General features: G+C 38.1%; 1 protein-coding gene across 2 annotated transcripts in view; it reads left to right on the plus strand.

Annotated features, from left to right (window-relative positions):
* Positions 1 to 945: 945 nt before the first annotated feature.
* Positions 946 to 27,853, plus strand: part of LOC149252605 (metal tolerance protein 4-like) — a 68,933-nt gene continuing 42,025 nt past the window's right edge. The window contains exons 1-2 of one of the 2 annotated variants that reach the window (XM_089459748.1): positions 946 to 1,149; positions 1,411 to 2,009. In XM_089459748.1, coding sequence (XP_089315874.1) covers positions 1,829 to 2,009 — 181 coding nt within the window. In that variant the 5' untranslated portion in view covers positions 946 to 1,149; positions 1,411 to 1,828. The remainder of the gene's footprint in view (positions 1,150 to 1,410; positions 2,010 to 27,853) is intronic. The other variant, XM_089459749.1, reaches the window with a different exon arrangement.

Genomic DNA, 27,853 nt, shown 5'->3' on the forward strand with positions numbered 1-27,853 from the left:
GAGGATGTGGGTCCTCGAAGAAGGATGCAGATAAAACATGTAATCAGATACATAAAGGAGAGCTTTCCCTGTAGATGAGCAGATACATAATCAGGAATATGAAGTGAAGATAAGCAGATACATACTTCAGCCCTCATTCTTCATACTTCACTCTCTGCTAAAATCATACCCTGTGTCGACTGGTAGGAAATTAACGAAAAAACAGACCGCTTTAGCGGAACTACAAATTAAAGGTTTTTTTCTTTTAAATTTAAATTTAAATTTGTTTGCAGAAAAGGAAAATTTACAGTTCATGCACAACTTCATGGAATGATTTTTAGAATTCATGCACAAGTTCATGGAATGATTTTTACAGTTCATGCACAAGTTCATGGAATGGAATGTAATGCAAAAGTTGGTATACATTTTTTGAACTATTAAATGAAAATCTGTGAAACATTAAGATGTATCAATATGTTGCAAAGAATCGCTGGTAGGACTAAAACAAAAGGCTTTTCAAAACTGCCAGTGTCCCCAAAATGCCAGCGTATTATTAGGTCAAAATTAACATTATAACTGGAAGTAAACACTTTCCAAAACATGCAGTTAACTGAGATGTTTTTTATTTTTCCGATAATATTTTCTGGTGAAATTTGTGCACGGAGATTTTCTTGATACTGTAAATTTGAGCTTTGTGATTTTCACAATCAGAATGTTTTAGGGTTTGAGCTTTCACCATCAAAATTAGGGTTTTTAAGGACAAACACATACTATTTTGCACATTGAAAGGCAGTATCATCATGAACTATAACCATCTCACAGGCATAACTAGAAGTAAACACTTTCCAAACATTTAGTTTCACAGTGAGATGTACATTTGAGCTTTGTGATTTTCACAAGTGTTTCAAGGGTTTTTAAAGATGCTGAATTCATTTAACAAATACATACTATTTTGTACATTGAAAGGCAGTATCACCCTGATGCCAGTTTCATTGAAGGAGGGACAGCAAACTCGATAGGACTGAGGAAGGACGGGATTTACTTTGACCAAAACAGAATTGCAATTCCTCCGGTTGCTGACATAGACTGGAGAGCTCATCCTCAGATCTGTTGATTAAATTCCGAGGGTCAATAAGGAGCTTCAAGTCAAGGTCGGACCTCCAAGTCAGGGTCGGTATACTGATGAAAGGAAGTTTCAAGATTTTATTACTTTGTAATAATTTATTTATGAATGGTATTAGCTTTAGAAAATAGTAATGAGTCGGTGAAAGTGGAGAATTTGGCTTAAACGGTGGAAATTTTTTGTTTGATCCTGTCAGGAATAGTATTGTTTAAAAGGTTTTTAAATTTTCTTATTTGATGAAGTTATTCATTCCATGATCACAGTTTTCATAATAAAACTGATTATGGGCTAAATTCGTTTTTGCACAGATGGTTAATGGCGATAAAATCGTTCAGACCGTTAAGCAGAGCCTAAACCAAAATTGAATCTGACTGAATCTGATTCGATGCTATAAACTCTGGATCTTAGACTGACCTGTCGACGTGGCTATCCGGGCATACAACCTCCTTTTCAACGGATTAGTTTCTTCCACCAAGACAAAATGCAAGAGAAAGGGCTGCAGAGGCCAAAAGGGAATCTATACCCCTCTGGTCGCTCTGTCCAGGCCCTTCGCCTGTGATCACCAGCTTAAACTGTGAAGCCAAGGAGTCGATTAAATCTAAGAAATATCTCGCCACAGGCAGCAACCATAGAAAGCTGGGATCCTCGTCCCAGAAATAGCGACAAGCCCCTGCTATAGAAGACTCCAGACACCCTTCTTTGTTGGATTTGTGAAGAAATTGAGAAATGGGAGACTCCAATACTCGTCCTCTGATAGAAGACGGGATAGACATAGAGTCGGCAGATTGTCCTGACAGTAAGAGGTCCTTATGCAGTAAGCGTGATAATCTTTTGGAGAAATTGCCGGGACTTTACGTGTCGAGATACGATGAACTTGATGCACCTCGAAGCCAACGACTGACCAGAGGTAATATTCTCTTTCGTTGTCTGCCTGTGTTTATTTTTGAATTTGGTACTTGAAATTTGCCTGTTAAATTGCATTTATGTTTATTTGAGGCCTACATGATCTATACGACATTTTGTCTACGAATCAGAGAGCAAATTTAATCTCGCTTTAATAAAGAATTGTAATGGCCTCTCTGATGCGTGGTCCGGATCTGAAAAGTTTGGCTTAAGAGATTCTTGATTTGGGATAATGGGTTCATTTTTGGTAAAGATTCTGTTTTGGGAGAAATGGAGGAAGCTAGTCCATCGTGTTTCACAGGATATCTAAATGTTGGGTTTGCACATTTAAGTTTGTGTTCAGAAACCTTTGCGAGGATGTGTTCACGCATCATAGATTGATGTTGAGATGAGATTATAGTCTAAAATTTGGTGTTCTCTCTGAGCTTCTTGGCAATGTGCCTATGCACCATAGATTGATGTTGAGATCAGATTATAATCTGAAATTCGGTGGTCTGTTTGAGCTTCTCGGCAGCTTTTCCCTGGGTGTCTTTTTTTTTTAAGCACCGTCTTCTTCCTATCCCCTACTTGCCAGAACTTCCATCTAACACCATTCAAATCGATTCGAAATCCTTTTGGTTAAAAGACCGCCATGTGGATTATATATTCCTCCAAGGACACCCAGGACTTGTCCCCGGTCCTAACTGCTGTTGTGTAGGCTGCTGCCTCCACGAGGATAAGCACAAACAGAAATTTGTCATTAAAGAGACTTGAATGCTAGTAGGGGCAATATCAGCGCCCAGTTTTCACTGATGTTATCCCTACTTGGGAGAAGGTTGGCGTTATCCCTATCCGGGAGAAACTGCAACTGACACCATTCAATTCGGAATCCTGAATTGAATCCTTGGTGAAGAGGCTGGACGTGGTATCTCTTTCTTCAAAGACACCCAGGACTTTCACCTGGTCCCATCTGCTGTTGTTTGCACTGGTACATCCAGAGCATGATCACAAACATGAACTTATCATTGGATGGATTGGAATGCTAGCGGGGAAAATGTCATTGCCCAGCTTTCACTGACTTTATCCCTACCTAATAGAAAGTGTAACTTGCACAATTCGGAATCCTTTGGATAAGGGGCCTGCGTGTTGTTTATCTATTTTTTGAAGGCTCACAGGGTTTGCACCTGTCCCCAGCTGTTGTCGTGTGCTGTGGTGCATCCATGAGCATCGGCACAAACACAAGTTTGTCGTTGGAGACACTTGAACGGGTCATATCACTGTCAAAGCATCCAAATTCCACTCACCCTACCCCTACCTGGGAGAAAGTGCAACTAACATCATCATTTCCGAATTCTTTGGCTAAGAGGCCGCATGTGGTTTATGTATTCCAAAAAAGAATCCCCTGATTTGCATCTGGCTCAAACTGCTCAACTGTTGTTGTTTGTGCTGGCAAATCCATAAACATTAGCACAAACACAATTTTGCCATTGAAGACACTTGAATGCGGGTGGGTACAACATCAGCTACCAGCTTTTGCTTACCCTGCAACCCACCTTTGACTAGGGGCGTAATTTTAATCAGATCACTTTCAGAGCTGAATTTTATGAATTTTTGATTGTTTAGCGATATCATCCATTGTAGTCTACTGATCAGTGGTTTTCTAGGGTTGATAGATCATTAAGCCATCCGCTAAGGTTTTTCTCACACCCAGCTTTCACTGACTTTATCCCTACCTAATAGAAAGTGTAACTTGCACAATTCGGAATCCTTTGGATAAGGGGCCTGCGTGTTGTTTATCTATTTTTTGAAGGCTCACAGGGTTTGCACCTGTCCCCAGCTGTTGTCGTGTGCTGTGGTGCATCCATGAGCATCGGCACAAACACAAGTTTGTCGTTGGAGACACTTGAACGGGTCATATCACTGTCAAAGCATCCAAATTCCACTCACCCTACCCCTACCTGGGAGAAAGTGCAACTAACATCATCATTTCCGAATTCTTTGGCTAAGAGGCCGCATGTGGTTTATGTATTCCAAAAAAGAATCCCCTGATTTGCATCTGGCTCAAACTGCTCAACTGTTGTTGTTTGTGCTGGCAAATCCATAAACATTAGCACAAACACAATTTTGCCATTGAAGACACTTGAATGCGGGTGGGTACAACATCAGCTACCAGCTTTTGCTTACCCTGCAACCCACCTTTGACTAGGGGCGTAATTTTAATCAGATCACTTTCAGAGCTGAATTTTATGAATTTTTGATTGTTTAGCGATATCATCCATTGTAGTCTACTGATCAGTGGTTTTCTAGGGTTGATAGATCATTAAGCCATCCGCTAAGGTTTTTCTCACACCCAAATGATATGAGATCCAAAAGGATCAGGCAGGGTGCAAAGCCTTGGGCAATTTTGTCGGAAATTCTAATAGTTATCCTCAAGCTTGGCATCTAATCCAAAGAAAGTGTACCTTGAATCCCTTCTAACAAAAAATATTATCCATTGTATTGTGAATTAAAGGTGATATGAGATTACATGTGCTATGAAAATGACCGATCTAAATCATCTACTTATAACGGTTGGGAATGGTGGGGTTCCTGAATCCTAATGAAGAGCATTTTGATAAATCCATTGGCAGTTTAAGTATTGTGCATTACTTTCATTTTGAACATATTCTGGAATATTGGCCTGGTTGGAATCTCCCTGAAACGTAACATATCATCAAAAAGAGTCCTGTATCAGATTTGTTATGTTTCTGTTTTCTGGTTGCTGTACTTGTCACACTACTAAACAGTGTTACCCTTCTGTTTTGAAGTTTCCTTCAAGCTTTCAAGTAGAATATATGCTACTGCCTCATCAATATTTGATTTACTTGTCTCTTTCATGTTAATCATGACATACTATTTATACTTATGCTGTTATTGATTCATGATGGAAGAAATTTTGAAGTGTGTTTTGAATTCTATATGGGTACAAGCAATTCACAAGGTTCGGGTTCGAGTTCGGGTTCAGTAATGATTAGGGTCAGTTTGAGTTCGAATTTTTTGATGAGGTTTTAGTAAACATCAAAAATTTTATCATAGACATGGAAATTGCAAGGATAAATTACAAGCTTGAGTTATGACATGAAGTTATGAGTTTTGATCTTTGGACTCGGTCAATGGCTCTGAAGTTCGATGAGGTTCGCCAAACCTCAATTTTTTTTTAAGGTTCGCCAAACCTCAATTTTTTTTAAGGTTCGCCAAAATTCGAATCTCAAGGTTAAAGTTCAACGAACCTTGTGACATAGGGTACAAGTCATTTGGTGTTTTACTGTTTGTGTTAGCCTTCAAGTTATTGGCTGGCAATGACAGGATGTCATGTGGAATTTTTTATTGTTGTAGCAACTTTAACATTTTTAATTGGTCTGATAACCAGTATTTTATAAGGTTCCTCAAATGTTGAATTGATTGGGTGTGAGAAATTCACATCTTGGGAACTTTAAGGTTGCCTTAAATTGGCACATTTTCCAAATCACAAAATGTAACCCATATTTCAGGTTGGTGCTTTGAAGAGTAATCTCACTGTTTTACTTTTTGGATCCATAAATGAGATCAAAATCAGTCCAATCACAATATTTTGGATCCATATACTACTAAAATCACGACAAAAATCAGTAATATACAGTCAAAATAGGTCGAAGAAGTAAAGCAATTAAACTATTTCCATATTGTCAAAATAGGTCTAAAAAGTAAAACAATTCAAGTATTTCAATGACAACAGTATTCTCTTATGAAGTAACTGTCTGTTAATTTCTTAATAAACATATAAAAGCTGGAGAATAAAGTGCCAAAGTGCTTTCAAAGTTAGAAAAGATAGTGATGTCATTTAATTCCCTTTGGCAGCTTTTTTGTTATTTTGCTCTTACACCATTAGACAAAAGGTACCTTCCAAAATACACTTTCTGTGACCGAACAACAGAGTGTTCTCCAGTACATGACTGAGTATTGGAGAGTGAGGCACCCAAGCTTTCTGCCACCGGTGATGGGGAATACCATCATCAGAACTGCCAAAAATTGTTGCCTCAGGCAACAAGCAACATTATCAGCATGGGCTTAATCTGTGGGAAAATAAAATAAAAGTACATTGAGACAATTAGTCATATGGTCGTCAAATATCCGGCTACATTGCAGTAGAAGAAGTCCATCTTATCTTCATTCTTTTGGTCTTATGTTGTTGATAAATACTCGTAGGAAGGCATGTTCCCCGAGTGTATTAGAGAACGTCATCTCATTCATTTGCCATGAATTGCCCCTTTCATAAATATTAATCCTAAGTTTAGTTTTAAACAATGTTACTTGGGAGCGGGAGCGACCATTTTCAGAAGCTCCCGGTTTGGGAGCGAATCGGGGAGCGATTTTTTAAAAATATATATATATTTTTATATTTTTTAATTTTTGATACATATATGTCAACAAAAACATGTAGAATGATGAAATAGACATAAAAAACATAAAAAAACATAAATTGATCATTGAACCATATCACATCAATCATCTAGAAATTATAATCGTCATCAACCATGTCCACAAGTTAGTAAAATACATATTACAACTGCAACATATTGAGTCTTATAAATCATGATTCATCAAATTCAATATTAAAGTTTCAACTTCAAGCTTTCAGAATTGAAAATTCAATAACATTTATCATCATTGATCACCAAAGTAACAAGTTGTACTTGTAAGCCAAGTTTAACCATTACAAGAAGTAATATCGAAGATATTTCTAAGTCCTAACTTCTAACTGTTAACATGATATGAAATGTTAAAAATTTATAAAATGAAACATGAATAATGAGATGAAATGAAACAACTTTAGTCTTTCACAAAGCATCATATTCATAATTCACAATCATTACCAATGAGTTATAATTGCCAAGGCCCAACTTCAAACTTCAAATTTTCATTGTCACAGTGATATAATGTTTACAAAAAATATCATAATGTCATAATGATATGAAAGAGTCAAGAGTCAAGAGTCAAGGACTCAAAACTCAACAGTTATGAAAACTAAAGTCTAATAGAAACTAAAAAAGACAAGTAAACTGTAAATCTACAAGTGGCCCTTGCCACGAGAGTCTCCAGGAGTATAAGCAGGTCGTGGTGGTCTTCTAGGAGTCTCTCGCACAGACCGACGACCAGAACTAGAGCCTCCACGCGAGGGTGTCGATGGAGGTGGCGACAGCAATGGAACAAGACTCGGGCCCCGAGAACTGCTACTGGATGGTGGAGGTGGAGGTGGCATGGCTGCTGCAGCTGCTTCATTTTCATCCCGTACAAGCTCCTCTTCTAGTTCTTCCATATGTACAATGCCATCCTCCAAATTGTCGTCCTCAGGGTGATTGTCCCAAATTTTATATGTGGGATCTTCATTAGCCCGATCACAGTAATGGCTCAACAACCTCAAGTTGTAGTGCACATAAACCAAGCTTTCTGCTCGGTTTTCGTTGAGCCTGTTTCTTTTCACATTATGTATATAACTGTAGGTGCTCCAACACCTCTCTGCAGAAGAAGAATTTACAACCTGTGAAAGAACTTTTTTTGCCAATTTTGGCAAAAGTCCGTGGCCGCCATATGTTTCCCACCATGTGAGAGAATCAAATTTATCTTTGTCGTCCATTGCATGGAAGTTACCATACAAACCACTGCCACTGAAGTATCTGCCTATTTCAAGGCGCACAGCTGCACATTCCTCCCTGTCAGGCACCAACTTTTCTAATGCTTCCAGATATCCTCTAGTTACCTCTTGATCTAAATGGGGTTTGGTCCTAACACCACCCCCTGCTGCAGGTTTGCCCAACCAAGATTCTGAGTAGTATTTTGGCATAAGGATATACGCCAAGCAATGTAGTGGAAGGTTAAGCCTATTCCACCGTTCACACACACAATCATGAATCAGTTTGTACAAGTTGGGATCTTTATTATGAACAATGTCTTTTATTTCCCCCAACATGGTATCCATTTGCTCATACACCTCGCCAATCACTGGTTTGTCTGTATCTGCAAACCGAATCATGTTATAAATTGGCTTGGTGAAATCCAATACCTGTCTCACAGTTGTCCAAAACTGCCCATCAAGAGCGGCCTCCTCCACCGTTTCAAAACCTGCCATGTCAGCTACATTTGTAGCCCTTTCCTTTAACACCTGCCAATGTGGACTTGATACCATGCTAGCTAATGCCTCTCTTACCTTCAAAAGGCGCCTGAAGGTGAGGTAATAGCTACCAAATCTAGTCCTCGCAATCTTCAGCAACTCCAATCTCGAGTGACTGCGGAAAAGGCCATGGGTATTGCTATGATTTGTAATAAATTTTATCATTTTTTTTCCTTTCTTGTACAAATCACCAATCCATTGGTATTGTTCATTTTTGTTTTTGACAATATCATGCAACAGAAGGTTCAATGTGTGAACCAAACATCCAGACCAAAATATGTTCGGGTATTTATCCTCAATAATTGCTCCCGCTGCCTTACAATTAGGAGCATTATCAGTGATGACTTGGATGACATTGTATGGGCCAATGCGCTCAATTGTTTCAAGCAATGCTTCTGCAATGTTGATAGCGGTCTTGAACTTGTCTGAGTAATCATGTGCAGCTAGAAAGATGGGACCACTTCGGGACACAGCAAGAACACTTATCAATGGCTTGCCTTTTACATTTTTCCATCCATCAGATACAATGGACACCCCATTGTCAGTCCAAGAACTTGTCATTTTATTCAAAGAATGTGATATTTTTGCTTTTTCATGATCAAGGCCAACAGTTCTTGCCTTGTCATACCCAGGGCTCTTGTATCCTTTAGGGGCATCATTTATGGCAGAAACCATTTCGTGCCAATAAGGTGAGCGTAGAACATTGAATGGTATCCCACATGCATAGAGGAACCTGTAAACTTTTGAATCCACATCATTCCTACACCCCTCATCAAGGAAATCTGATATGGTTCTACGCCTTAAAGATGATGACCCTGAGCCTCCATGTCCATATCCACTGCCTTGGGAGGATGCTGAAGGAGTTCTTTGTGATGGTGAGATTGGTTCAAAGAAACCCCTTGATCTTTTTGTTCTGTATTGGGCGTCCTCCTCTTCCTTTATGTATTTGGCTCTATCTGCTGTTGACACCGCTGCACAAGTTTTGATTCCTATTTGTTTCTCTCCATCCCATGGCCTTTTCCCGCAGAGGTGTCTTCTAGCACGGGTGTATGAGCCTGTGTAATCAGTGTTGCAATGGGGGCAATGAAATTTAGTGGTTCCACCCCCTCTCCCTGTTTCAGCCCTTTGAACATATTTCCACAATGGAGTTTGGTCTTGTTTAGTTTTTTGAGGGTCATGTTCACCCTCCTCCATCTCCTCCTCACTGGGGTTTTCACCCATTTGACTTCCTCCGGCTTCTTCATCCACCTCTTCAGTTTCAGGCCCCCTCCGTTTCCTACTCTCCACCACCATAATAACCATAAAAGGGACCAGGAAGAGGAAAATGCCAATAAATATCCCCAGGTCCATGGTGTTTGATGTTTGTAGGGTTTGAGTCTTGAATCTGCAAATTAATTTAGTTTATTGGGATTAATTCATTTAATTTATTAATTTAATTTAAATACATGATCTTTAAACTCAAACAGCTAAATTAAACTAACCAAATTAACTACCTAACCAGCTAAACTAACTAAATGATTAAGTTACTTACCTCTGCAGGCTTGCTTCTCGCTCCTTGGCACTTACTCCTTGCTCCTCAGCTCTCGCTCCTTGCTCCTCAGCTCTTGCTCCTTGCTCCAGCTCTCAATCTCTTGCTCAATGAAGTTGAAATGAAATTTTTTTGGCCCATTGGGCTTATAAAATAAAAAAAAATTTCTAAAATTTTTGGAAATTTCGGGTCCGGCGGATTTTTTTTCCGCCGAACCGCTCCCGGCCCGTCTAAAATCGCTCCCGGAGCGTTTTTTAATCGCTCCCGGGCATTAAAAAACGCTCCGGGAGCGCGGGAGCGATCGCTCCCTAACAGACCAGGGAGCGCAAATTTTTTTACGGGAGCGCGCTCCCGACCCGCTCCCGAGCCGCTCCCGCCCGGAGCGCGCTTCGGGAGCGGGTTCGAAGGGGGGGGGGGGGGGGCGCTCCCCCGCAACACTGGTTTTAAAGTTTTATGTGAGGGAATTCAAGGTCGGAGCAATGATACTATTTTACCCTGTAGTCATGGGTATGTGGGTGAAGCAGTTGTTTATCCATTTGGGATACTCGTTCTTTGTATAGAAGTGAACCACAATTAGCTATAAGGCAAAAATAGTAATTTTATAACTGCGGTGTGACCTTATTTTTATTAGCTGAATATGTTTGATTCGATTGTATTTTTGCACAAAATGTCATACTTTGCTTCCTTACATGCATAACTGAAAGAGTTGTTTATGCAATTTACGCTGGGCAGATACATTGGTGTCAGATCAGAGTTTCTACCTTTCAGTGCAGTTGTTTCTAGAAACTCTTCAATCAATTATTGAAGAGATTTCTAAACCTGTCATTGCATGCTTTAAGGGTGATGAGTGGGGACACTCTTTAAATAAAATAAAATCTTTACAGAGCTTTGAGATAGTGGGGACACTCTGCAAATTATTTTATAGCTTTTAGAACTGTGCATAGAAATTTCAGAAAGTGATTTTACAAGCTACTATTATTTTAATCAGGGATTCCCTCTTTATAATATATTTTTAAACCTGTAATTGCATGCCTTAAGGGTGATGAGTGGGGACACTTTTCAAATAAAATAAAATCTTTACAGAGCTTTGAGATAGTGGGGACACTCTGCAAATTATTTTATAGCTTTTAGAACTGTGCATAGAAATTTCAGAAAGTGATTTTACAAGCTACTATTATTTTAGGCAGGGATTCCCTCCTTATAATAGATTTTTAAACCTGTCATTGCATGCCTTGAGGGTGATGAGTGGGGACACTCTTCAAATAAAACAAAATCTTTACAGAGCTTTGAGATAGTGGGGACACTCAGCAAATTATTTTATAGCTTTTAGAACTGTGCATAGAAATTTCAGAAAGTGATTTTACAAGCTACTATTATTTTAGGCAGGGATTCCCTCCTTATAATAGATTTTAAGATCTAGCTTTTTCGGCATGTTCCAAACTGTTTCCTGGACACGGGACAGATATGTCCAGATTCATTGGGATTAGGATTTGTGGATTTTTCAAAAATTTTGCGAACTAAACATGCACGCCGACAATTTTAAAGAAATCAATTTAAGTTGAATCACATTTCCAAATAAAAAACTGCTAAACTGCAGTTTTAAAGAAATCATTTTAAGTTGTATCACATTTCCAATAAAAAAACTGCTAAACGGTTTCCAAAACAAAATTCTGCTGAACTCTCTCCAACGTCTGATAAATAAAGATCGAGACGTATTCACTTTCCAAAGGTAGGCCGTGTGTGTTGAATATCTTGTCTCTGACAAGATTACAAATCTTGCCTTTTTAAGATTATGGGCTTGCTTTGTGTAATTAATTGGGACTCCTCTTATTCGTCATACTGCCCATTTGTTTATTTGAAATTTCTTTTGGATTGTAATAGATCTATGTTTTCAATATCTTTTCCCGTCATCTAACTTTTGCTCCTTACTTCATCTTGCATTGCTGTGTTGACTTCTTCATATGTATCGTACATGATAGCTAGTTTGTACCATAGTTTTTAAGTTAGGATTTGGATTTGGAATTGTTTGAGTGGGTCAACACCCATTCTGATTTGATTAGCATTGATCTGTTTGCAGGGGTCAACACAGATTTGATTAGCATTGATCTGATTTCAATGACTTGGTTTATTAAAAATATATAAAATAGTTAAAATTTTAATGAAAAAAATATTATAAGGATTTCAAATTATTAGAGATAAAGAAGTCTACTCATATATGTCATATAAGGGTGAATATATCAAAATAGTACTAACTACAATATATAACAACAACAAAATACATAATCAATGAAACTCGATATCTTTTCCCGTCATCTATAACTATTGCGCCTTACTTGCATCTTTCATTGCGATGTTGACTTCTTCACATGTATTGTACATGATACCTAGTTTGTACCATAGTTTTTAAGTTAGGATTTGGATTTGGAATTGTTTGAGTGGGTCAACACAGATTTTGATTTGATTTGCATTGATCTAATTTCAGGGGTCAACACAGATTTTGATTAGCATTGATCTGATTTCAATGACTCGGTTTACTTAAAATATATAAACTAGTTAAAATTTTAATGGAAAAAAATATTTTAAGGATTTCAAATTATTAGAGATTAAGTACGCAAAGTCTACTCATATATGCCATATAAGGGTGAATATATCAAAATAACACTAAGTACAATATATAACAACAAAATACATAATCAATGAAGCTCTAAATAGTCTCGAGTCTAGAAAAAACATGTGACGAGTTACTAACCTACTACATAGTACAAATAATTGATCAACATGATCAATCATCAAATTCATCACCATTGATAGGAAAGGGATTATTAACAAAAACTACAAAATTAGTAGGTCTCTTTATAAAAACTTTTTAGGGTTTAGAGATTAGGCTTTATGTATTTAACAAAAAAATTGAAAATTTCAAGGTGGAGGTGGCATGGGAGGTTCTTGGATCTACTCGGCCAAGTAGGGTTGGCTTGATACCAAATAGGCTGAGTCATGCTTTGACTCAGTTAGTTTAGTACCATATTGGCCCACAGAATTGAGCTCAAGGCTAAATCCAAGCAATCAACTCGACCAAATTGACTTGGATCGCTTTTCAAAACTACTAAATTGGCCTACAGAACTGAGTTGAAGGTTAAGTTGAAGAGGTCCCTAGTCAACTCAATGAGGTTGACTTGGATTGCTTTTCGAACTACTGAATTGAACCATAGAATTGAGGTGAAGGCTAAGTCAAATTGGTCCCTAGTCAACTCAACCAAGTTGACTTATATTGTTGTTCGAAACTACCAAATTGGCCCGCAAAATTGTTTTGAAGGCTCATTCGAAGCAATCCCCAGTGAACTTGGCCAAGTTGACCTGCATTGCTTTTCAAAACTATGGTTTGTATGGTGCTTGTCGTAGATGCAAACTTGTGCTTTTACTTCTTGGAATGTCGATGACCTTATTTATCTAATACAATAGGAATGCAATTTAATCTTATTCTAGAAATTAGAAATGTGTTTTTATGCTCAATAATTGTTACAAATATTAAATCATAGTATGTATTATGTAATGTTGCTTAACTTTTTAATTGAAATAAAACAATGTTCACTTGCCTCTTAATGTCGGGCAAACTTTCACTAAGAAAAAATCCAAATAAATGATACTCAATAAGACATTTCATAGCCTCTTGTCTCTTCAAGTAGATTCTCAATAGGAAAACCTTAACTACTTGTGCTCCCATCATTAATGAGTACCAATTACCTAGTGGGTAAGGTGGAACTTTTTACATTAAATAACTATCCACTACTATGCAATAGTCCTTATTCAAATAGGATTGTTACATGCATCAATTGAATGACTCGTAGGTAGTCTAAAGTAGGAACGCTAGGGTAGGACCCCAATATGCGCCCCCCTTCAAAAGTAATGTTTTCCTCAAGGTTGGAGGTGAGAAAATTGTTGCAAAGTCACCGTTGGTTCCCATATGGATTTTTCTCTCTACATATATTTCCATTGAATCAATACTTCTTGGATTGTGTGAAAATTGTTGCAAAGTCACCATTGGTTCCCATAAGGATTTTTCTGTTAGAAAATTATATATTACAGAGCAATGGAACACATAAAATATTGTAGAAATATAAACATAGAAAACACATAAAACAAGAGAGACACAGATATACGTGGTTCACCCAATTTGGGCTACGTCCATGGAGAAACAGCCAGTCCTTCCTTTTATATTATCCAACAAACTGAAGAGATACAACCTATAGCAGATCCGCTGTAATTCTCTCTTCTCTCTCACACAATCTCCTCTCTCTTTCTCACTTAGAATACAAATCTACATAGACGCAATACAATTCCCTCATATATAGCGAGGGGTTGTCTTCTAAGGAAAAAAACACTAAATTAAACATAACTTCTACCATCGGAGATCCGCCTAATGAACGGCCCAGACTGACTACGAAATTACAACATTTTACAAGGCAATTTTACATCTGTTTTTAGCTTCGGGGGCCCTGCTCCCAATCCCCCACCAAGGGGGGGGGGCTCCAAATAATCATCGTCGCCCCCCCTGGACCCCCCTGGCGGCGTACGTTTTATGGGTGGCTTTGCCGCCACATTACGCCACATTACGAACTGGGGTCCAATGTGGTGATGCCTCTAAATAAAAAAGATAATTAGGCTCGACACCCAACAATTTCCCACTTGGAGACTGATTATAACAACTCCACCGCTGCTTCATTTGCTAGACAATGACTCCACTTTGGACCTGGCTGTTTCTCATATTCTTCATCATACTTGAAGACCAATTGAAACTGAGCATAACTTCAGTTTCTCCCCGATTACAACTTTTGTTAACATATCTGCAGGATTCTGGTTAGTGTGTATCTTTTCCAACTTCAACTGTCCATCTTCCAACATTGACCGTATGAAATGGTACTTGAGCTGTATATGTTTAGTCTTGGAATGAAATGCAGAGTTCTTTGCAAGATGTATGACACTTTGGCCGTCACTGTATAACCTGCCCAACTCCTTACCCAATTCATCCAGAAACCTTTGTAACCAAATCATTTCTTTACTAGCCTCTGTAGCAGCAACATACTCTACTTCCGTTGTTGAGAGTGCAACAACACTTTGCAATTTTGAAACCCAATTGACAGTTGTTTCACCTATAGTAAACACATACCCTGTTGTGCTCCTCCTGTTATCTCTATCACCTGCCATATCTGCATCAACATATCTTTGTAGAGCAATGTTTGAACTACCAAAGCATAATGCTTGATTTGTGGTACCTCTCAAATACCTGAGAATCCACTTCACCGCTATCCAATGTTCTTTTCCTGGATTGTTTATGTACCTGCTTACAACGCCTATTACATGTGCAATATCAGGCCTTGTACAGACCATTGCATACATTAAGCTTCCAACTGCTGATGCATATGGAACTTTAGGCATATAAGCCATTTCTTCCTAAGTCTTGGGACACACTTCCTTATTTAGTTTGAAATGGCTAGCTAAAGGTATACTAATTGGTTTTTCATTTTGCATATTAAATCTTTTGAACACCTTTTCTATGTACTCACCCCGAGACAATGTTAATTTTTTTATTCTTCTTGTCTCTAGTTATTCTGATACCAAGGATTTGTTTTGCAACACCCAAATCCTTCATTGCAAATGAGTTTGCCAATTTTCTTTTGAGCACATTTATTTCCTGCATGTTAGAACCTGCAACAAGCATGTCATCTACATACAATAACAATATAATATAGCTGCCATCATTTTTCCTTTTGAGATAAACACAATGATCAAAGTGACATCTAGTATAACCTTGTTCAGACATAAACCTATCAAATTTTAGATACCACTGCCTTGGAGTCTGTTTTAAGCCATACAAGCTCTTCTTCAACCTGCACACTAGTTTCTCCTTCCCTTTTACCTCATATCCTTGTGGTTGCTGCATATATATCTCTTCCTCCAAATCCCCATGGAGAAAGGTTGTCTTCACATCTAACTGCTCAAGATGCAAATCTTCAGCTGCTACTAAACTTAAAATAGTTATGATTGAAGTCATTTTAACAACATGAGAAAATATCTCATCAAACTCTATACCCTTTTTCTGTGCAAATCCCTTCACCACAAGTCTAGCTTTATACCTTTTTCTACCTCTATCTTCTTCCTTCAACCTGTAAACCCATTTATTCTGCAATTTTGTTTTACCTATAGGCAACCTGACTAAGTCCCAAGTCTAGTTATGTGCTAAGGAGTCCATCTCTTCTTTCATGGCTTGCTCCCACTTTTTCCTGGTTTCTACCCGCACTGCTTCTTCATAACATTTTGGTTCACTAGAATCAGTCAACAATACATAATATAATGAAGGAGAGTATTGTTCAGGGGGTCTACTTATCCTGGTAGATCTTCTAACACCACTTTCAGGTGTTTGAGGTGCTTGTTGTTGTTGTTGTTATCCCTGTTGATCATTATGATTTTCAAGCACCTTCACTTTTCCTGTGGTCTCATCAAGCACTGCGTATTCTTTGTTTTCTTTTTCCTATTTCTTTTCCTGCATCTGATCCTTATACAAAACTTTTTCATTGAATATGACATCTCTGCTCCTAATGATTTTGTGTATTTCATAGTCATAAAAGCAATAACTAATATCATTAACACCATATCCAGTAAAGGCACATTTATTTGATTTTGCCTTAAGCTTTGTTCTATTTTCTTTATTAATGTGGACAAAGGTTTCAGAACCAAAAGTTTTTAAAAATGAGTAGTTTACCTTTTTATGTGTCCATGCCTCCTCTAGAATACCACCATCCAAGGAACTTGAAGGCTCTCTGTTTATTAGATAAACAACAGTATCTACAACATCTGCTGAAAATTGTAAAGGCAACCATGCATGCAATTTCATGCACCTTGCATGCTCCATGATTGTCATGCTCATCCTTTCTGACACACCATTGTCTTGTGGTGTTCCTGGAACTATCTTCTCTCTGCGAATTCCATTCTCTGAACAGTAGCTATCAAACTCTTTGTTGCAATATTCACCTCCATTGTTGATCCGAGACACTTCAACCTTTTTCCTGTCTCATTTTCAACCAAAGCTTTCCATTTCTTGAAAGTATCAAATACATCAAATTTAGTTCGAATACAATAAATCCAGGTTTTTCTGGTTGCATCATCAATAAAAGTAACATAATAACGAGAGCCACCGAGAAATGATCCCTGAGCAGGTCCCCATACATTTGTATGCACAAGTTCTAATTTTTCTCTCTTCTTTTCTTTCCTAACTCAAGAATCTGACTCTCTTTTGTTTTCCATAAACAAAATTCTCACAGAATTTTGAATCAACATGCTTCAACCCTGGCAACAAATTTATTGAGTGAAGAATCTGCATCCCCTTCTCACTCATGTGCCCAAGCCTATGATGCCACAATACCGTATCTTCTCCTGTAGAGGTTAAAGCATTAACAAAATTAGAAATACCATAAACACAATTCTCACAAAATTTTGAATCAACATGCTTCAACCCTGGCAACAAATTTCTTGAGTGAAGAATCTGCATCCCCTTCTCACTCATGTACCCAAGCCTATGATGCCACAATACCGTATCTTCTCCTGTAGAGGTTAAAGCATTAAAAGAATTAGAAGTACCAACCTTTTCTCCTTTTGTTATTACCAAGACTCCTTTAGTGACCTTCCAGGTTTTATCTCTAAAAGTAGTTACACAACCTTCACCTCCCAACTGCCTTGTTGAAATCAAATTTTTCTTCATATCTGGAACATGCCTTACCTCCTTCAATAGCCATTGATTTCTTTTCTGTTGTTTTATGAAAATTGTACTCATTCCAATGATTTTACAAGGTTTATCATCCCCCAATCAAACCTGTCCAAAATCTCTTTGAACATAATCATGAAAATGTTTCCTATCAAGTGTGGCATGGAATTTGGCCCCTGAATCTACCACCCAGGCATCAATAATATTTTCTATTGAAAGAATCAAATCAGCTTGCAACACATCACCTGTCACATTTGCTTCATGATTGTTTTCTTGTTGCGCGTCTCCTTCTTTTCCCTTCCGAGACTTGCAATCTTTCTTCAGATGTCCCTTCTTCCCGCTTTTCTAGCACACTATCCCTGATTTGGACTTGGATCTGCCTTTCCTTGACTTACTGTGGTATCTTGGGCTCTTTTCTCTTTCCATTTTTCTTCCCCTTGTCTTTGCAGTCAAACCATTACTTGATGTCTCACTGGAGCTTTTTCGTCACATTTCCTCGCTAAGGATTGCACCAACAACATCATCAAACTTTAAAATACTAGATCCAGAGACAAAGTTACTAATGGCCATAACTAAACCATTCCAACTTTCTGGCAATGAGCACATAAATAACAAGGTCCTAACTTCATCATCAAAAGTTACCCCTAGAGAACTTAACTGATTGGTAACTGTATTAAATTCATTTAAATGATTAGCAACAGATCCACCTTCTGACATATTCATATTAAATAAACGCTTCATAAGAAATACCTTATTTGAGGCTGAGGGTTTTTCATATAGTTTGGCCAATACCAACATTAAACCCTCCGTTGTCGTTTCCTTTGAAATATTAAAGGCTACCGACGCTGCTAAACACAGTCGTATTGTTCCAAATGCCTTTCTGTCGAGAATATCCCATTCTGTGTCTGTCATACTTGTTGGCTTCTTTATCTTTCCACTCAATGGTAAGTACAAATCTTTCTGATATAGATAATCTTCCATTTGCATCTTCCACAGCTGGTAGTTTTGGCCGTTAAATTTTTCGACCTTAAACCTACCATCTTCTGCCATTGCTCCCACTCGAACCAGGAACCCTTCTCTCTTGCGAGTTTATCAGCGAAATAGACCTTCGGCTCTGATACCAGTTGTTAGAAAATTATATATTACAGAGCAATGGAACACATAAAATATTGTAGAAATATAAACACATAAAACAAGAGAGACATAGATATACGTGGTTCACCCAATTTGGGCTACGTCCAAAGAGAAACAACTAGTCCTTCCTTTTATATTATGCAACAAACTGAAGAGAGACAACCTACAGCAGATCCCCTGTAATTCCCTCTTCTCTCTCACATAATATCCTATCTCTTTCTCACTCAAAATACAGATCTACATAGATGAAATACAATTCTCTCATATATAGAGAGGGGTTTTCTTCTAGGATAAAAAAACCTAAATTAAACATAACTTCTACTGTCAGATCTCTGCCTAATGAATGACCCAGATTGACTATGAAATTACAACATTTTACAAGGCAATTTATGGTCGCCTCACCTGGACTCCCCTAGCAACGTACATTTTACGGGCAGCACGAACTGGGGTCCAATGTGGCGATGCCTCTAAATAAAGAAGATACTTAGGCTCCACACCCAACATTTTCACTCTACATGTATTTCCATTGAATCAATACTTCTTGGACTATGTGTAGGTGCAATTGATGCTCACATATATCCAATATTACTTCCAATTGGAGCCATATGAAGCCTTCTTCATCACGTTCTAGTACCTTGGTTTGTGCCTTCCTATTCAATCCCATGACCTTCTTCAAACAAGACATATGAAAGATTGGATGGATCTTAGAGTGGGTTCACTGGTAAAAAAATCCAATACTGCGTTGAGTGGGAGCCAAATGGATCCTTCTTCATAAAGTTCTAGTAAGTTGGTTTGCACCTTGCCATTCAATCCCGCATCCTTCTTTAGACAAGTAACGTCAAAGATTCAGTGAATCTTAGAGTGGGATAGAAGACTCTGCTTGTAGGTCACTTTCCAATGCAATGTTAATGGAACCAATGAAATCAATTTGGAGGGAAAATTGGTCCAACTGGGTGCCTTTGAACTGTTTTTGGCCAATTCGGTATTGAATTGACATTAGAGAATTAGCAAGTTTCGTGAAGTGTCCTATGGTGTAGCTAGGACCACCGAAACTCGATTTAAAAAAAAATATATAATAAATTACAAGTACAATACCTAACCTTAGGGCCCTATTAATGCTATTCAAAGAGACCCCCTCCCCTCTAATTCACTCACCCTAGTAACTACTAGTAATGTTAAAATTTTAAAGTAAACACATTTAAATTTTTAATATTACCATTAATTGTCTTAGAATGTTTGAGAGTGGTTCCAATCAATGTTATCAGAACCAAACCTGTCACTGAACCGGAAAACCCTTTGAAATAGGAACGGTCAAAATTGGATTGGAACTGATAAAAAAAGACCAAAAAATCAGTGAACTTAAAACACATAAAATATTCAAATTTTAATGAAAAACATATATATTTATGTGCATCCATATGAATCCAAACAATTTATGCACAAACAAGCAAAAATTCTCATTTATATAACATGTAAGGGTGCACATAACCAAAATAGCATCAATTACAATCCATCTCTGAACCAAAAATACATCAACAAACGGGCTCTAGATGGCCTCTAGCATCCAAGAAAATCATGTTACAACAAATACCTACCCATCGCCAAAATCATTGCCTATATTGGGATCCTTGTCATCAATATCTCCCTCTAAGCATTAAAATAAGATAGAAAAAGCGTAGCATGTCAAGTTAAGATTTTTTTAGATTGATGGGTATGTTTTTAGTAGGTCCATGATAAAGGAGTTCGACAACCAATGCCACTAACATCAAGGTGCATATAGGATTTGGTGCTCTTGATTAAATACTAGTCCCATACCCTTGTACATGACACAATCCAATGGAAACATTGCAATCTCCCCAGTCCTAAAAACTTTTAAGTCTATTGGATTTTGAGTGAGGTTAGAACTACTCTCAAACATCCAGAGTCATTTCATGGTAATGTTAAAAATTTAAGTAAAAAGGAGAATGTCACTTTTACTTTAAGAATTAAACATTACCATGAATTGCATAGCAATACCAAGGCCATATGCTTGAATATTAGGTTGCTCTACTCAAATTTTTTTGTTTTCTCTTAAAAAAAATTGCATTTGGAACATCTTTGGTGGAATTGTATGGAACCAGCTAGTTCGACCCAAATTGGTTGTTTCCATCACAAAACCAGCCTGTTTCGCACTGAACCAGCCATTTCTTGTTCCAAACCTCAAATTGGATCGGTTTAGCCCTCAAATCAGTGGGATCAACCAGTTCAGGTCCAATTTTGATAACATTGGTTCCGATCTTATTGGATTTAATATGGAGAAAGTATAATTTAAAATCCCATTCAAAATTTAGTAGAATTAATAGAATTTAGGATTTCAAGATTGGTAGAATTGCAAAGCTTCCATTGGATTTTCTCTCTGCTGAACATTAGTGCTTAATCAAGAGCATGAATTCCTTTATGTACCTTGATGTTGGTGGCATCGATTGATTTACTCCTTTGTCATGACCCTAGTAAAAATGTACCCATCACTCAAATGTATTTTTGGTCGGCTTTGATTTTCTTAGTTTTGGTCTGGTGCACATTTTGAGGGTTGGTAGGTTCGATGACCAATTTAGTTCTAATAACATTAGTCCAATGCACTGGATGATCTTATAGGGTCTAAAGAACTTTAATGCTAATTTCTTGGGATTTTATCTTTGAGTGATGCTTGTTCATAAGGTTGGAGGTGAAGAAACACAAGATCCCTTTCGCTAAAGATTAATTTCAATGATGTTGAGCTTGTTGTTTCATTGAATTTTGAGCCATGACGAGATTGTCCTTAAGTGTGCAAAAATGACTTCTCTGGTGTTAAGTGCATTATCTACTACATTGACCTTGGAGGTGCCTGGTAAATATGGAGTCATTGACAAGGGTTTTTGACCATATGAAAAGTCATATGGCATCATTTATGTAGCTCTATGATAACCGGTATTGTACCACCATTATACAAGCAGAAGTTATTGTGCCTTGCTATCCATTCATATACATGGATAAGCCTAGGAGAATTTTTTTTCTCTTATGACATAGCTTGGTAGCTAGAACCTTATTATGATCCACATATAGCCAACATCAGATGCCTCTCATCCACTTTTTCAAACAATGTATTCATTGATCTAACATGCTCATTCCATGAAGGTGGGTCATCTATTGTGAGACACCTTAACCATTTTTGCAATGTTCCACCAAGTTTTCATGACGGGAGGGCACTAGATGGGGGAGAGACACATGCCATGTAGGAGCACCCCCAAATTTTAGGGAATTCAGGGGGGTGGGGGTTGTCAGGGTGTGTATATATATTGTGAACATGATTCAAATTCAAATTCAGTATTGAAATTCATTGATTCATGCATTATAAATGTTTCAATGAAATAGAAATAGTAAAATATTGTATTCATTGATTTAAATTCATCATGCATTATTTAGAATCTGATTAGTACTAAGAAAAATATTAGATACTTAAGTTTGAAGAATGGAATAGTAAATTGAAATTACTCAAACTCAAAAATAGTAAAAAGCGATGAGTCAAATAGTTGGTCTAAGGTTATTAATATCTAGAGTCAAGACTCAAAAGGTAAAACTAAAAATGGACAATAGACAATTAACCAATGATTGAAACAGTCAACTCCAAAACTCCGAACTAGAGAAAAAAACGGACCAAAAAATTGGTTGACGAAAAAATACATAAATATTTAAATTTTGAAAAAAATTACGTAAATATTTATGTGCAACTATATGAATCCAAACCAGTATCCACAAATATGTAATTTTTCTCATATATATAGCAAGGGTGTATATAACCAAAAAAACACCGAGTACAATCCATATTTGAACCAAAAATACATGAACAAAGAGGCTCTAGATGGCCTATATAGTAAAAAAAATCACGCTACAATAAATACCTACATATCATTAAAATCATTGCATATATTGAGATCCTCATCATCAATATCACCCTCAAAGCATTAAAATAAGATAGAAAAATCTTAACATGTCAAGTTGAGATTTTGTTTGAGTGATAGGTCAATTTTACTAGGTCATGACAGAGTAGTTCAATAAATAATACCACCAACATCGATGTACCTAGAGGGTTTGGTTCTCTTGATTAAATGCTAGTTCCTTACCCTCATACATGATAGGATCCCCCGACCTTTAAATCCTAAACACTATTAAGTCTATTGGATTTCAAGTGGGATCTAAAATTCTACTTTCTCCATATGAAATCCAATGAGGTCCAATTCACTCTCAAACATACTAAGTCGATTAGTGGTAATGTTAAAAATTTAAGGTAACATTCTCATTTATTTGAAAGATAAAGGAGAATGTCACTTTTCATCTAAGAATTTAACATTACTATTAACTATATAACATTAGTAGGATCCCAGGGTTGAATATTAGGTTTCCCCACTCAAAAAAATATTATTTTCAAGCAAGATTCAAGGGGGTTGCCTTTCCTTTTTTGAGTGGGGGATGCCTACAAGCACCCCTTGTGGGGAAACACACCCCACACATTAGGGAAACCTTTCCATTTGCCTCTCCCAAAGTTACTCCAAAAGGGGGATGTGGGGGATTGTTTCCTTAGGTGCCCCTTGTCCTGGGAGCATGGGAAACATGGGGAGTGTGTCCCTCACCCTAGGGGACATGTCCCCATGGAACACTACATTTTTGCATTCAAGTGCTTTCATTTAATGTTTAAGGCATTTTAGTATGGATCACAAGTTGAAATTGGATTATAGATCGCGATTGATTGTGTACTTGTTCCTTTACTTCAACTTCGTGTTTATGTCTTTTTAGGCCAGTGTGGCCTTCCTTGGGGTCTTTCTTTCACTGTCTAGGAGGGGCACAAATAGAAGGGTTTGATGATGGCAACACTCCATGTATCTCATAATTTTCACTTGTCATCATTCTTCGATGTTTGTTATCCCAACTTTTGATTTTTTATTGTCAATCGTTCATACTCATTCCTTGTTGGCCTTGGCCTATGAGAAGAAGGGATTGAAAATACTTAAGATAAGAAAGATATCAAATTGTAGAAGAATGACAAGGGATGTAAGCAAGCAACAACCAATTATAGCTTGAGCTCTACCAGGGTTGCGGGGGAGCGCCCCCCCACCCCCCTTGAATTTGCTCCTAAAGCATGCTCCGCTCGGGAGCGGATTTGGAGTGACCTTTTCACGTTCTTAGAATTCGCTTGTTCCCTACAAATTTTGAGAGTGAGCTCCCTTCAAAAAAATGTGCTCCCTACCTTTCTGGGAGCAAATGCAGGAGCGATCTCTCTCGGAGCGATTTTTCGAAGTCAGGGAGCGATTGATCCTGGCCACTCCTGCACGCCAAAAAGCGCCCCCCCGTGGTAAAAAAATGTGCGTGGGTTTTTTAGTTGGAGGGAGGGGAGCGACCAAAAGAATTAAAAGCCTTCCTGCCCTTCCACAATCCATCATTTGCATCATTTGGTGAGTGAGAGGAAGTTTGGAGCTTGAGGCAAGTGAGAGGAAGATTGAGAGGGTTGCTTGAGGATTGCAAGGGAGATTGGAGGTTGGGATTAAAGCCACAATTGGAGAGCCAAAGAGGTAGGCTCTAGACTCTAATCTAGCATTTGTGTTTTTTATATGTTCATTGTTAAATGAAAGATGTTCTCTTCTCTCTTTCCCATTCCCATTCTTGTTCCTCCATTCTATTGCAGGCAAGAAACTATAACTCCACCAGAGTTCAAAACTTTAAACATGATGGGTATGTGGCTTGGCATTCCCTTTGTTGGTTTGGTTATGATGGTGTGGGGGGAGCATGAGGAGTAGTGATGAAGATGATGAAGAAGTGGGTAGTGGTGGATTAGGAAACCCTAGAGAATAGGAGTACCAAGAAGAAGAGGAGGAGAAAAATGAGAGTGGAGATGATGATGGAAAAAAAACCAAAGTAGACCAAACCCCCTTGTGAAAATATGTTATTAGGCTTTCAGAAGGGAAATGTGCAGTGCAAGCTGGGCAATGCAAGGTTTGGGCTAAGGCAGCTCAGACCTGCAGACGAGCGACTAAAAATAGTAAGGACTCAATGCATGTGCGAAGCTGGGTGCAAACATGAGTGAATGAACATGCATGCAACTGACAAGTGCAGGATTCAGTAAGATGGGAAAACAACTAAGTGTGTGAAGCGAGTCATCGCAACGAAGACTGTTAGTGCAGAAACAATGTCATGTATGCGACAACAAGGAAATGCAATGCAAAACTCGAAACAATGCTTCTACAAGCTAACATGCATTGAAATGACAACTAGCGTTCAACAAAACCAAACAAACAACATTCACACAAACCGAAATACAAAAAGCGATAGAAAAGTAGCACAAGACATGAAAATTGGGCTTACCTAGGAAAAAGTTTAGATGCGTGTATTGAAGGTTCCTAAATGAGTTGGGAATGCTAGAGCTCCAATATCGAAATGAAGAATGAGCTTTGAAGCATCAAATAAATAGTTTTGACAAGACCGAGGCTTATGGCACACATGTCACAAATCTAGGAAAATGTGATACTTGGCGGGAGGTTTCTAAAATGAATTTTGCATGTAACCCCCATCTGCTAAAAATAGATCCCTAAAATTTAGGGATGCTTTTTGCTTTTTTCTTTTTCGGGAAAAAGCTGCCATGTATGCAAGGAAAGATTGCATAGTCCTAGAGGGAACTGGTCAACTTGTGAGCACATGCAATGGATAACAAGCCTTGGGATGACTTCTGCGTAGTTTTTGGGCTGAGTGGCTCTGGCGACCCCTCAAGCTCTGTGCAATTTCTAGACTAAAGCGAAGGCTACCAACCAAAACTGTGCAAATTCTGAGAGCAAGCCTAGTGATGGGTTGCTCTGCTCAATTTTCTTGGGGAAGACAACCTACATGCTTTGCACAGTTTTGGAGAGCAGCTGGTTGCCATGATGCATTGCGCAATTCTGGAGAGCAAGGCTGGTTGCCCTCCAATTCTGCGCAATTCTCCAAGTCAACACAAGAATCGGTTGAAGACCAAGTCATGGGAAGTCAACTTGCGGGTGAAAGGAAAACAAGTTAGCGAACACAAGCTGCTAAACCAAAGAAACTCAACTGAAAGCATAAGTAGCTGGGCAGTGCAAGACATGTTGCTAAGGATGGTTGGTAGGGAGGCTCCAAAACAAAGCTAAGGCAAAATTTTGGAGGATGGTTATAGCCGCCTCAACAGATTCATTGTTACAGTTGGAACATAATAACTCTTCATTAGTGATCTCTCTCTCTTTAGTGCATTGGAGGATTAGTAGAGCAACTTTCTTGGGTGGATTTTGTGATGTGATGTGATCTTTTTCAGGAATGCTTATGGTGGATCTTGGATGTTGCATCGTGAAGTAAGTTAGTTTCTTTGTGGTATTGTGTTTCATGGGATTAAAGTGCTTGTGCTAAGTTGGTTTATTTAGTATTTGTTTCATCTTCCCTTGTTGAGCTAAACCATTCCTCCACGTATTTGAGGAATTGTGAACCTAAATTGCAAGGTCAGTTAGTTTATTTTCCCTAGTTTTGTTTGGATTTAGAATCACTCTAAAGAAGCCTTAGAATTTTTTGTATCCTCCATTTGCCCTATGTTGAAAAGGCACAAGTCTATCTCATTTGTGATATTCTTTTGAAAAAATTTAAAATCATTTTTTTGTTTGTTTTATTGTAAGTTAGGGTTAAATCACAGCAAAATATTGTATTTTAGGCATTTAATGATTTGTTGTTGCATGCCCTAGAGTTAGGTCTTGTTTAACAACGCATTAGAAAAGCTAACTTAAAGCATTTCATGCATTTTTCAGTTATATTTTAGGGTTAACATCAAACTTTATTTGTTGTTACATGTTTTATTAACCATAAAAATTTGTTGTGTTTTTGTCTTTAGTATCCTCTTTTTTTTTGCTAAAGCAAGATACCATCCTTCTATTTCATTACCCAAAAAATAAAGTTACAACATTTACAAAAAGCAATTACGCTTCTAGGACACAGGAAAACCGATCCTTCTGATCTGGAAAGACCACCTTCTCAAACAAGAGCAAAGCTAACCATACAAATAATTCCCAAGGTTCGAAAAAAGGAAGTTTGACCGAAAATATAACACCACAAACTTCAATTACAAGATTTTGAAAGGTGTGAAAGTACTGTACACCCCACAAAGCTGCACTCCCAAACTTGACCGTTGATTCCAACAGCGAAATCGGACGACACTGAACAATATCACAACGCCTCGCTAATCGAAAGATAAGGCGCGATGGAAGGTGGTATTTTTGACCACCCCTCGCCACGTGTCAAGAGCCCAGTGGAATCGCTCCCATAATCTCGATACCACTTACCACGCCGAAGCCTAGCGATCACCCGGAAACCACTATGTGTCTGGTTTTCTCCTCCGAGAGCGAAATGTAAGGAAATAACTGCCATTCGAAAGAACCAACCACCCTGCTTGCGCGAGTCCACCTCAGAATTGGTTTCCGAGACTGTCTTGGACTGAGAAAAAGCCTCAGAGCTTCGAATCGAAGAAGTAAGGAGAAAGGACTACTCACACCCAGTGTAGAGTGACCGGTTTGAGCATGCCCTTCATCCAGGACACAACTGAAGTACTAAGAAGGAACGTGCTTAGAAACCTTCATTCCAAACAATTTACTTTGGCCCAGTAATCGAAAATCTCTTTGTCCTCTGCCACTTGTTCATTGCAGAGAGCTTTAAATCTGCTCTGAGGTGTCTCCTACCAATTTAGCTCAGTTCTGCACTCTGAATTTATCACACCTTGATTGGCCAGAGTATCCGCTAACTTATTGGCTTTTCTTCGAACATGGTTAAAACTAACAGTTTGAAGACTCAGAAGATGATTTTGAATTCTCTGATACACCTGAATTAGTCTCTAGTGTTTCAAGACCTTCTCTGGCGCTGTTCCACAACTGATTCTCTTGACCGCATTGATGGAGATCTCTGAATCTGCTTCAACAATGACATTGTAGCTCTGTCTCAGATTCAGAAGCTCTAAACAATGTTCCAAAGCCATTAATTCAGCCATATTGTTGGTGGCTAACCCTAAATGGTAGTGGAAAACAAATATGATGTTTCCTTTTTCATCTCTTAAAACACCTCCATAACCAGCTGTTCCAGGGTTGCCTTTTGAAGCACCATCAATATTGCATTTTAGATAACCTTTCGGTGGAGGATGCCATAAATTCTTCTCTGTATCCATATCTTTTGCCTTTCTGCATTGTTCAAGGGGAATGAGCTTATGCAAACCCAGTT

This window comes from Pinus tabuliformis, chromosome 7, assembly GCF_031772625.1.
Source record: "Pinus tabuliformis cultivar Carrire ecotype Pingquan chromosome 7, CPIR1, whole genome shotgun sequence".
NCBI lineage: Eukaryota > Viridiplantae > Streptophyta > Pinopsida > Pinales > Pinaceae > Pinus > Pinus tabuliformis.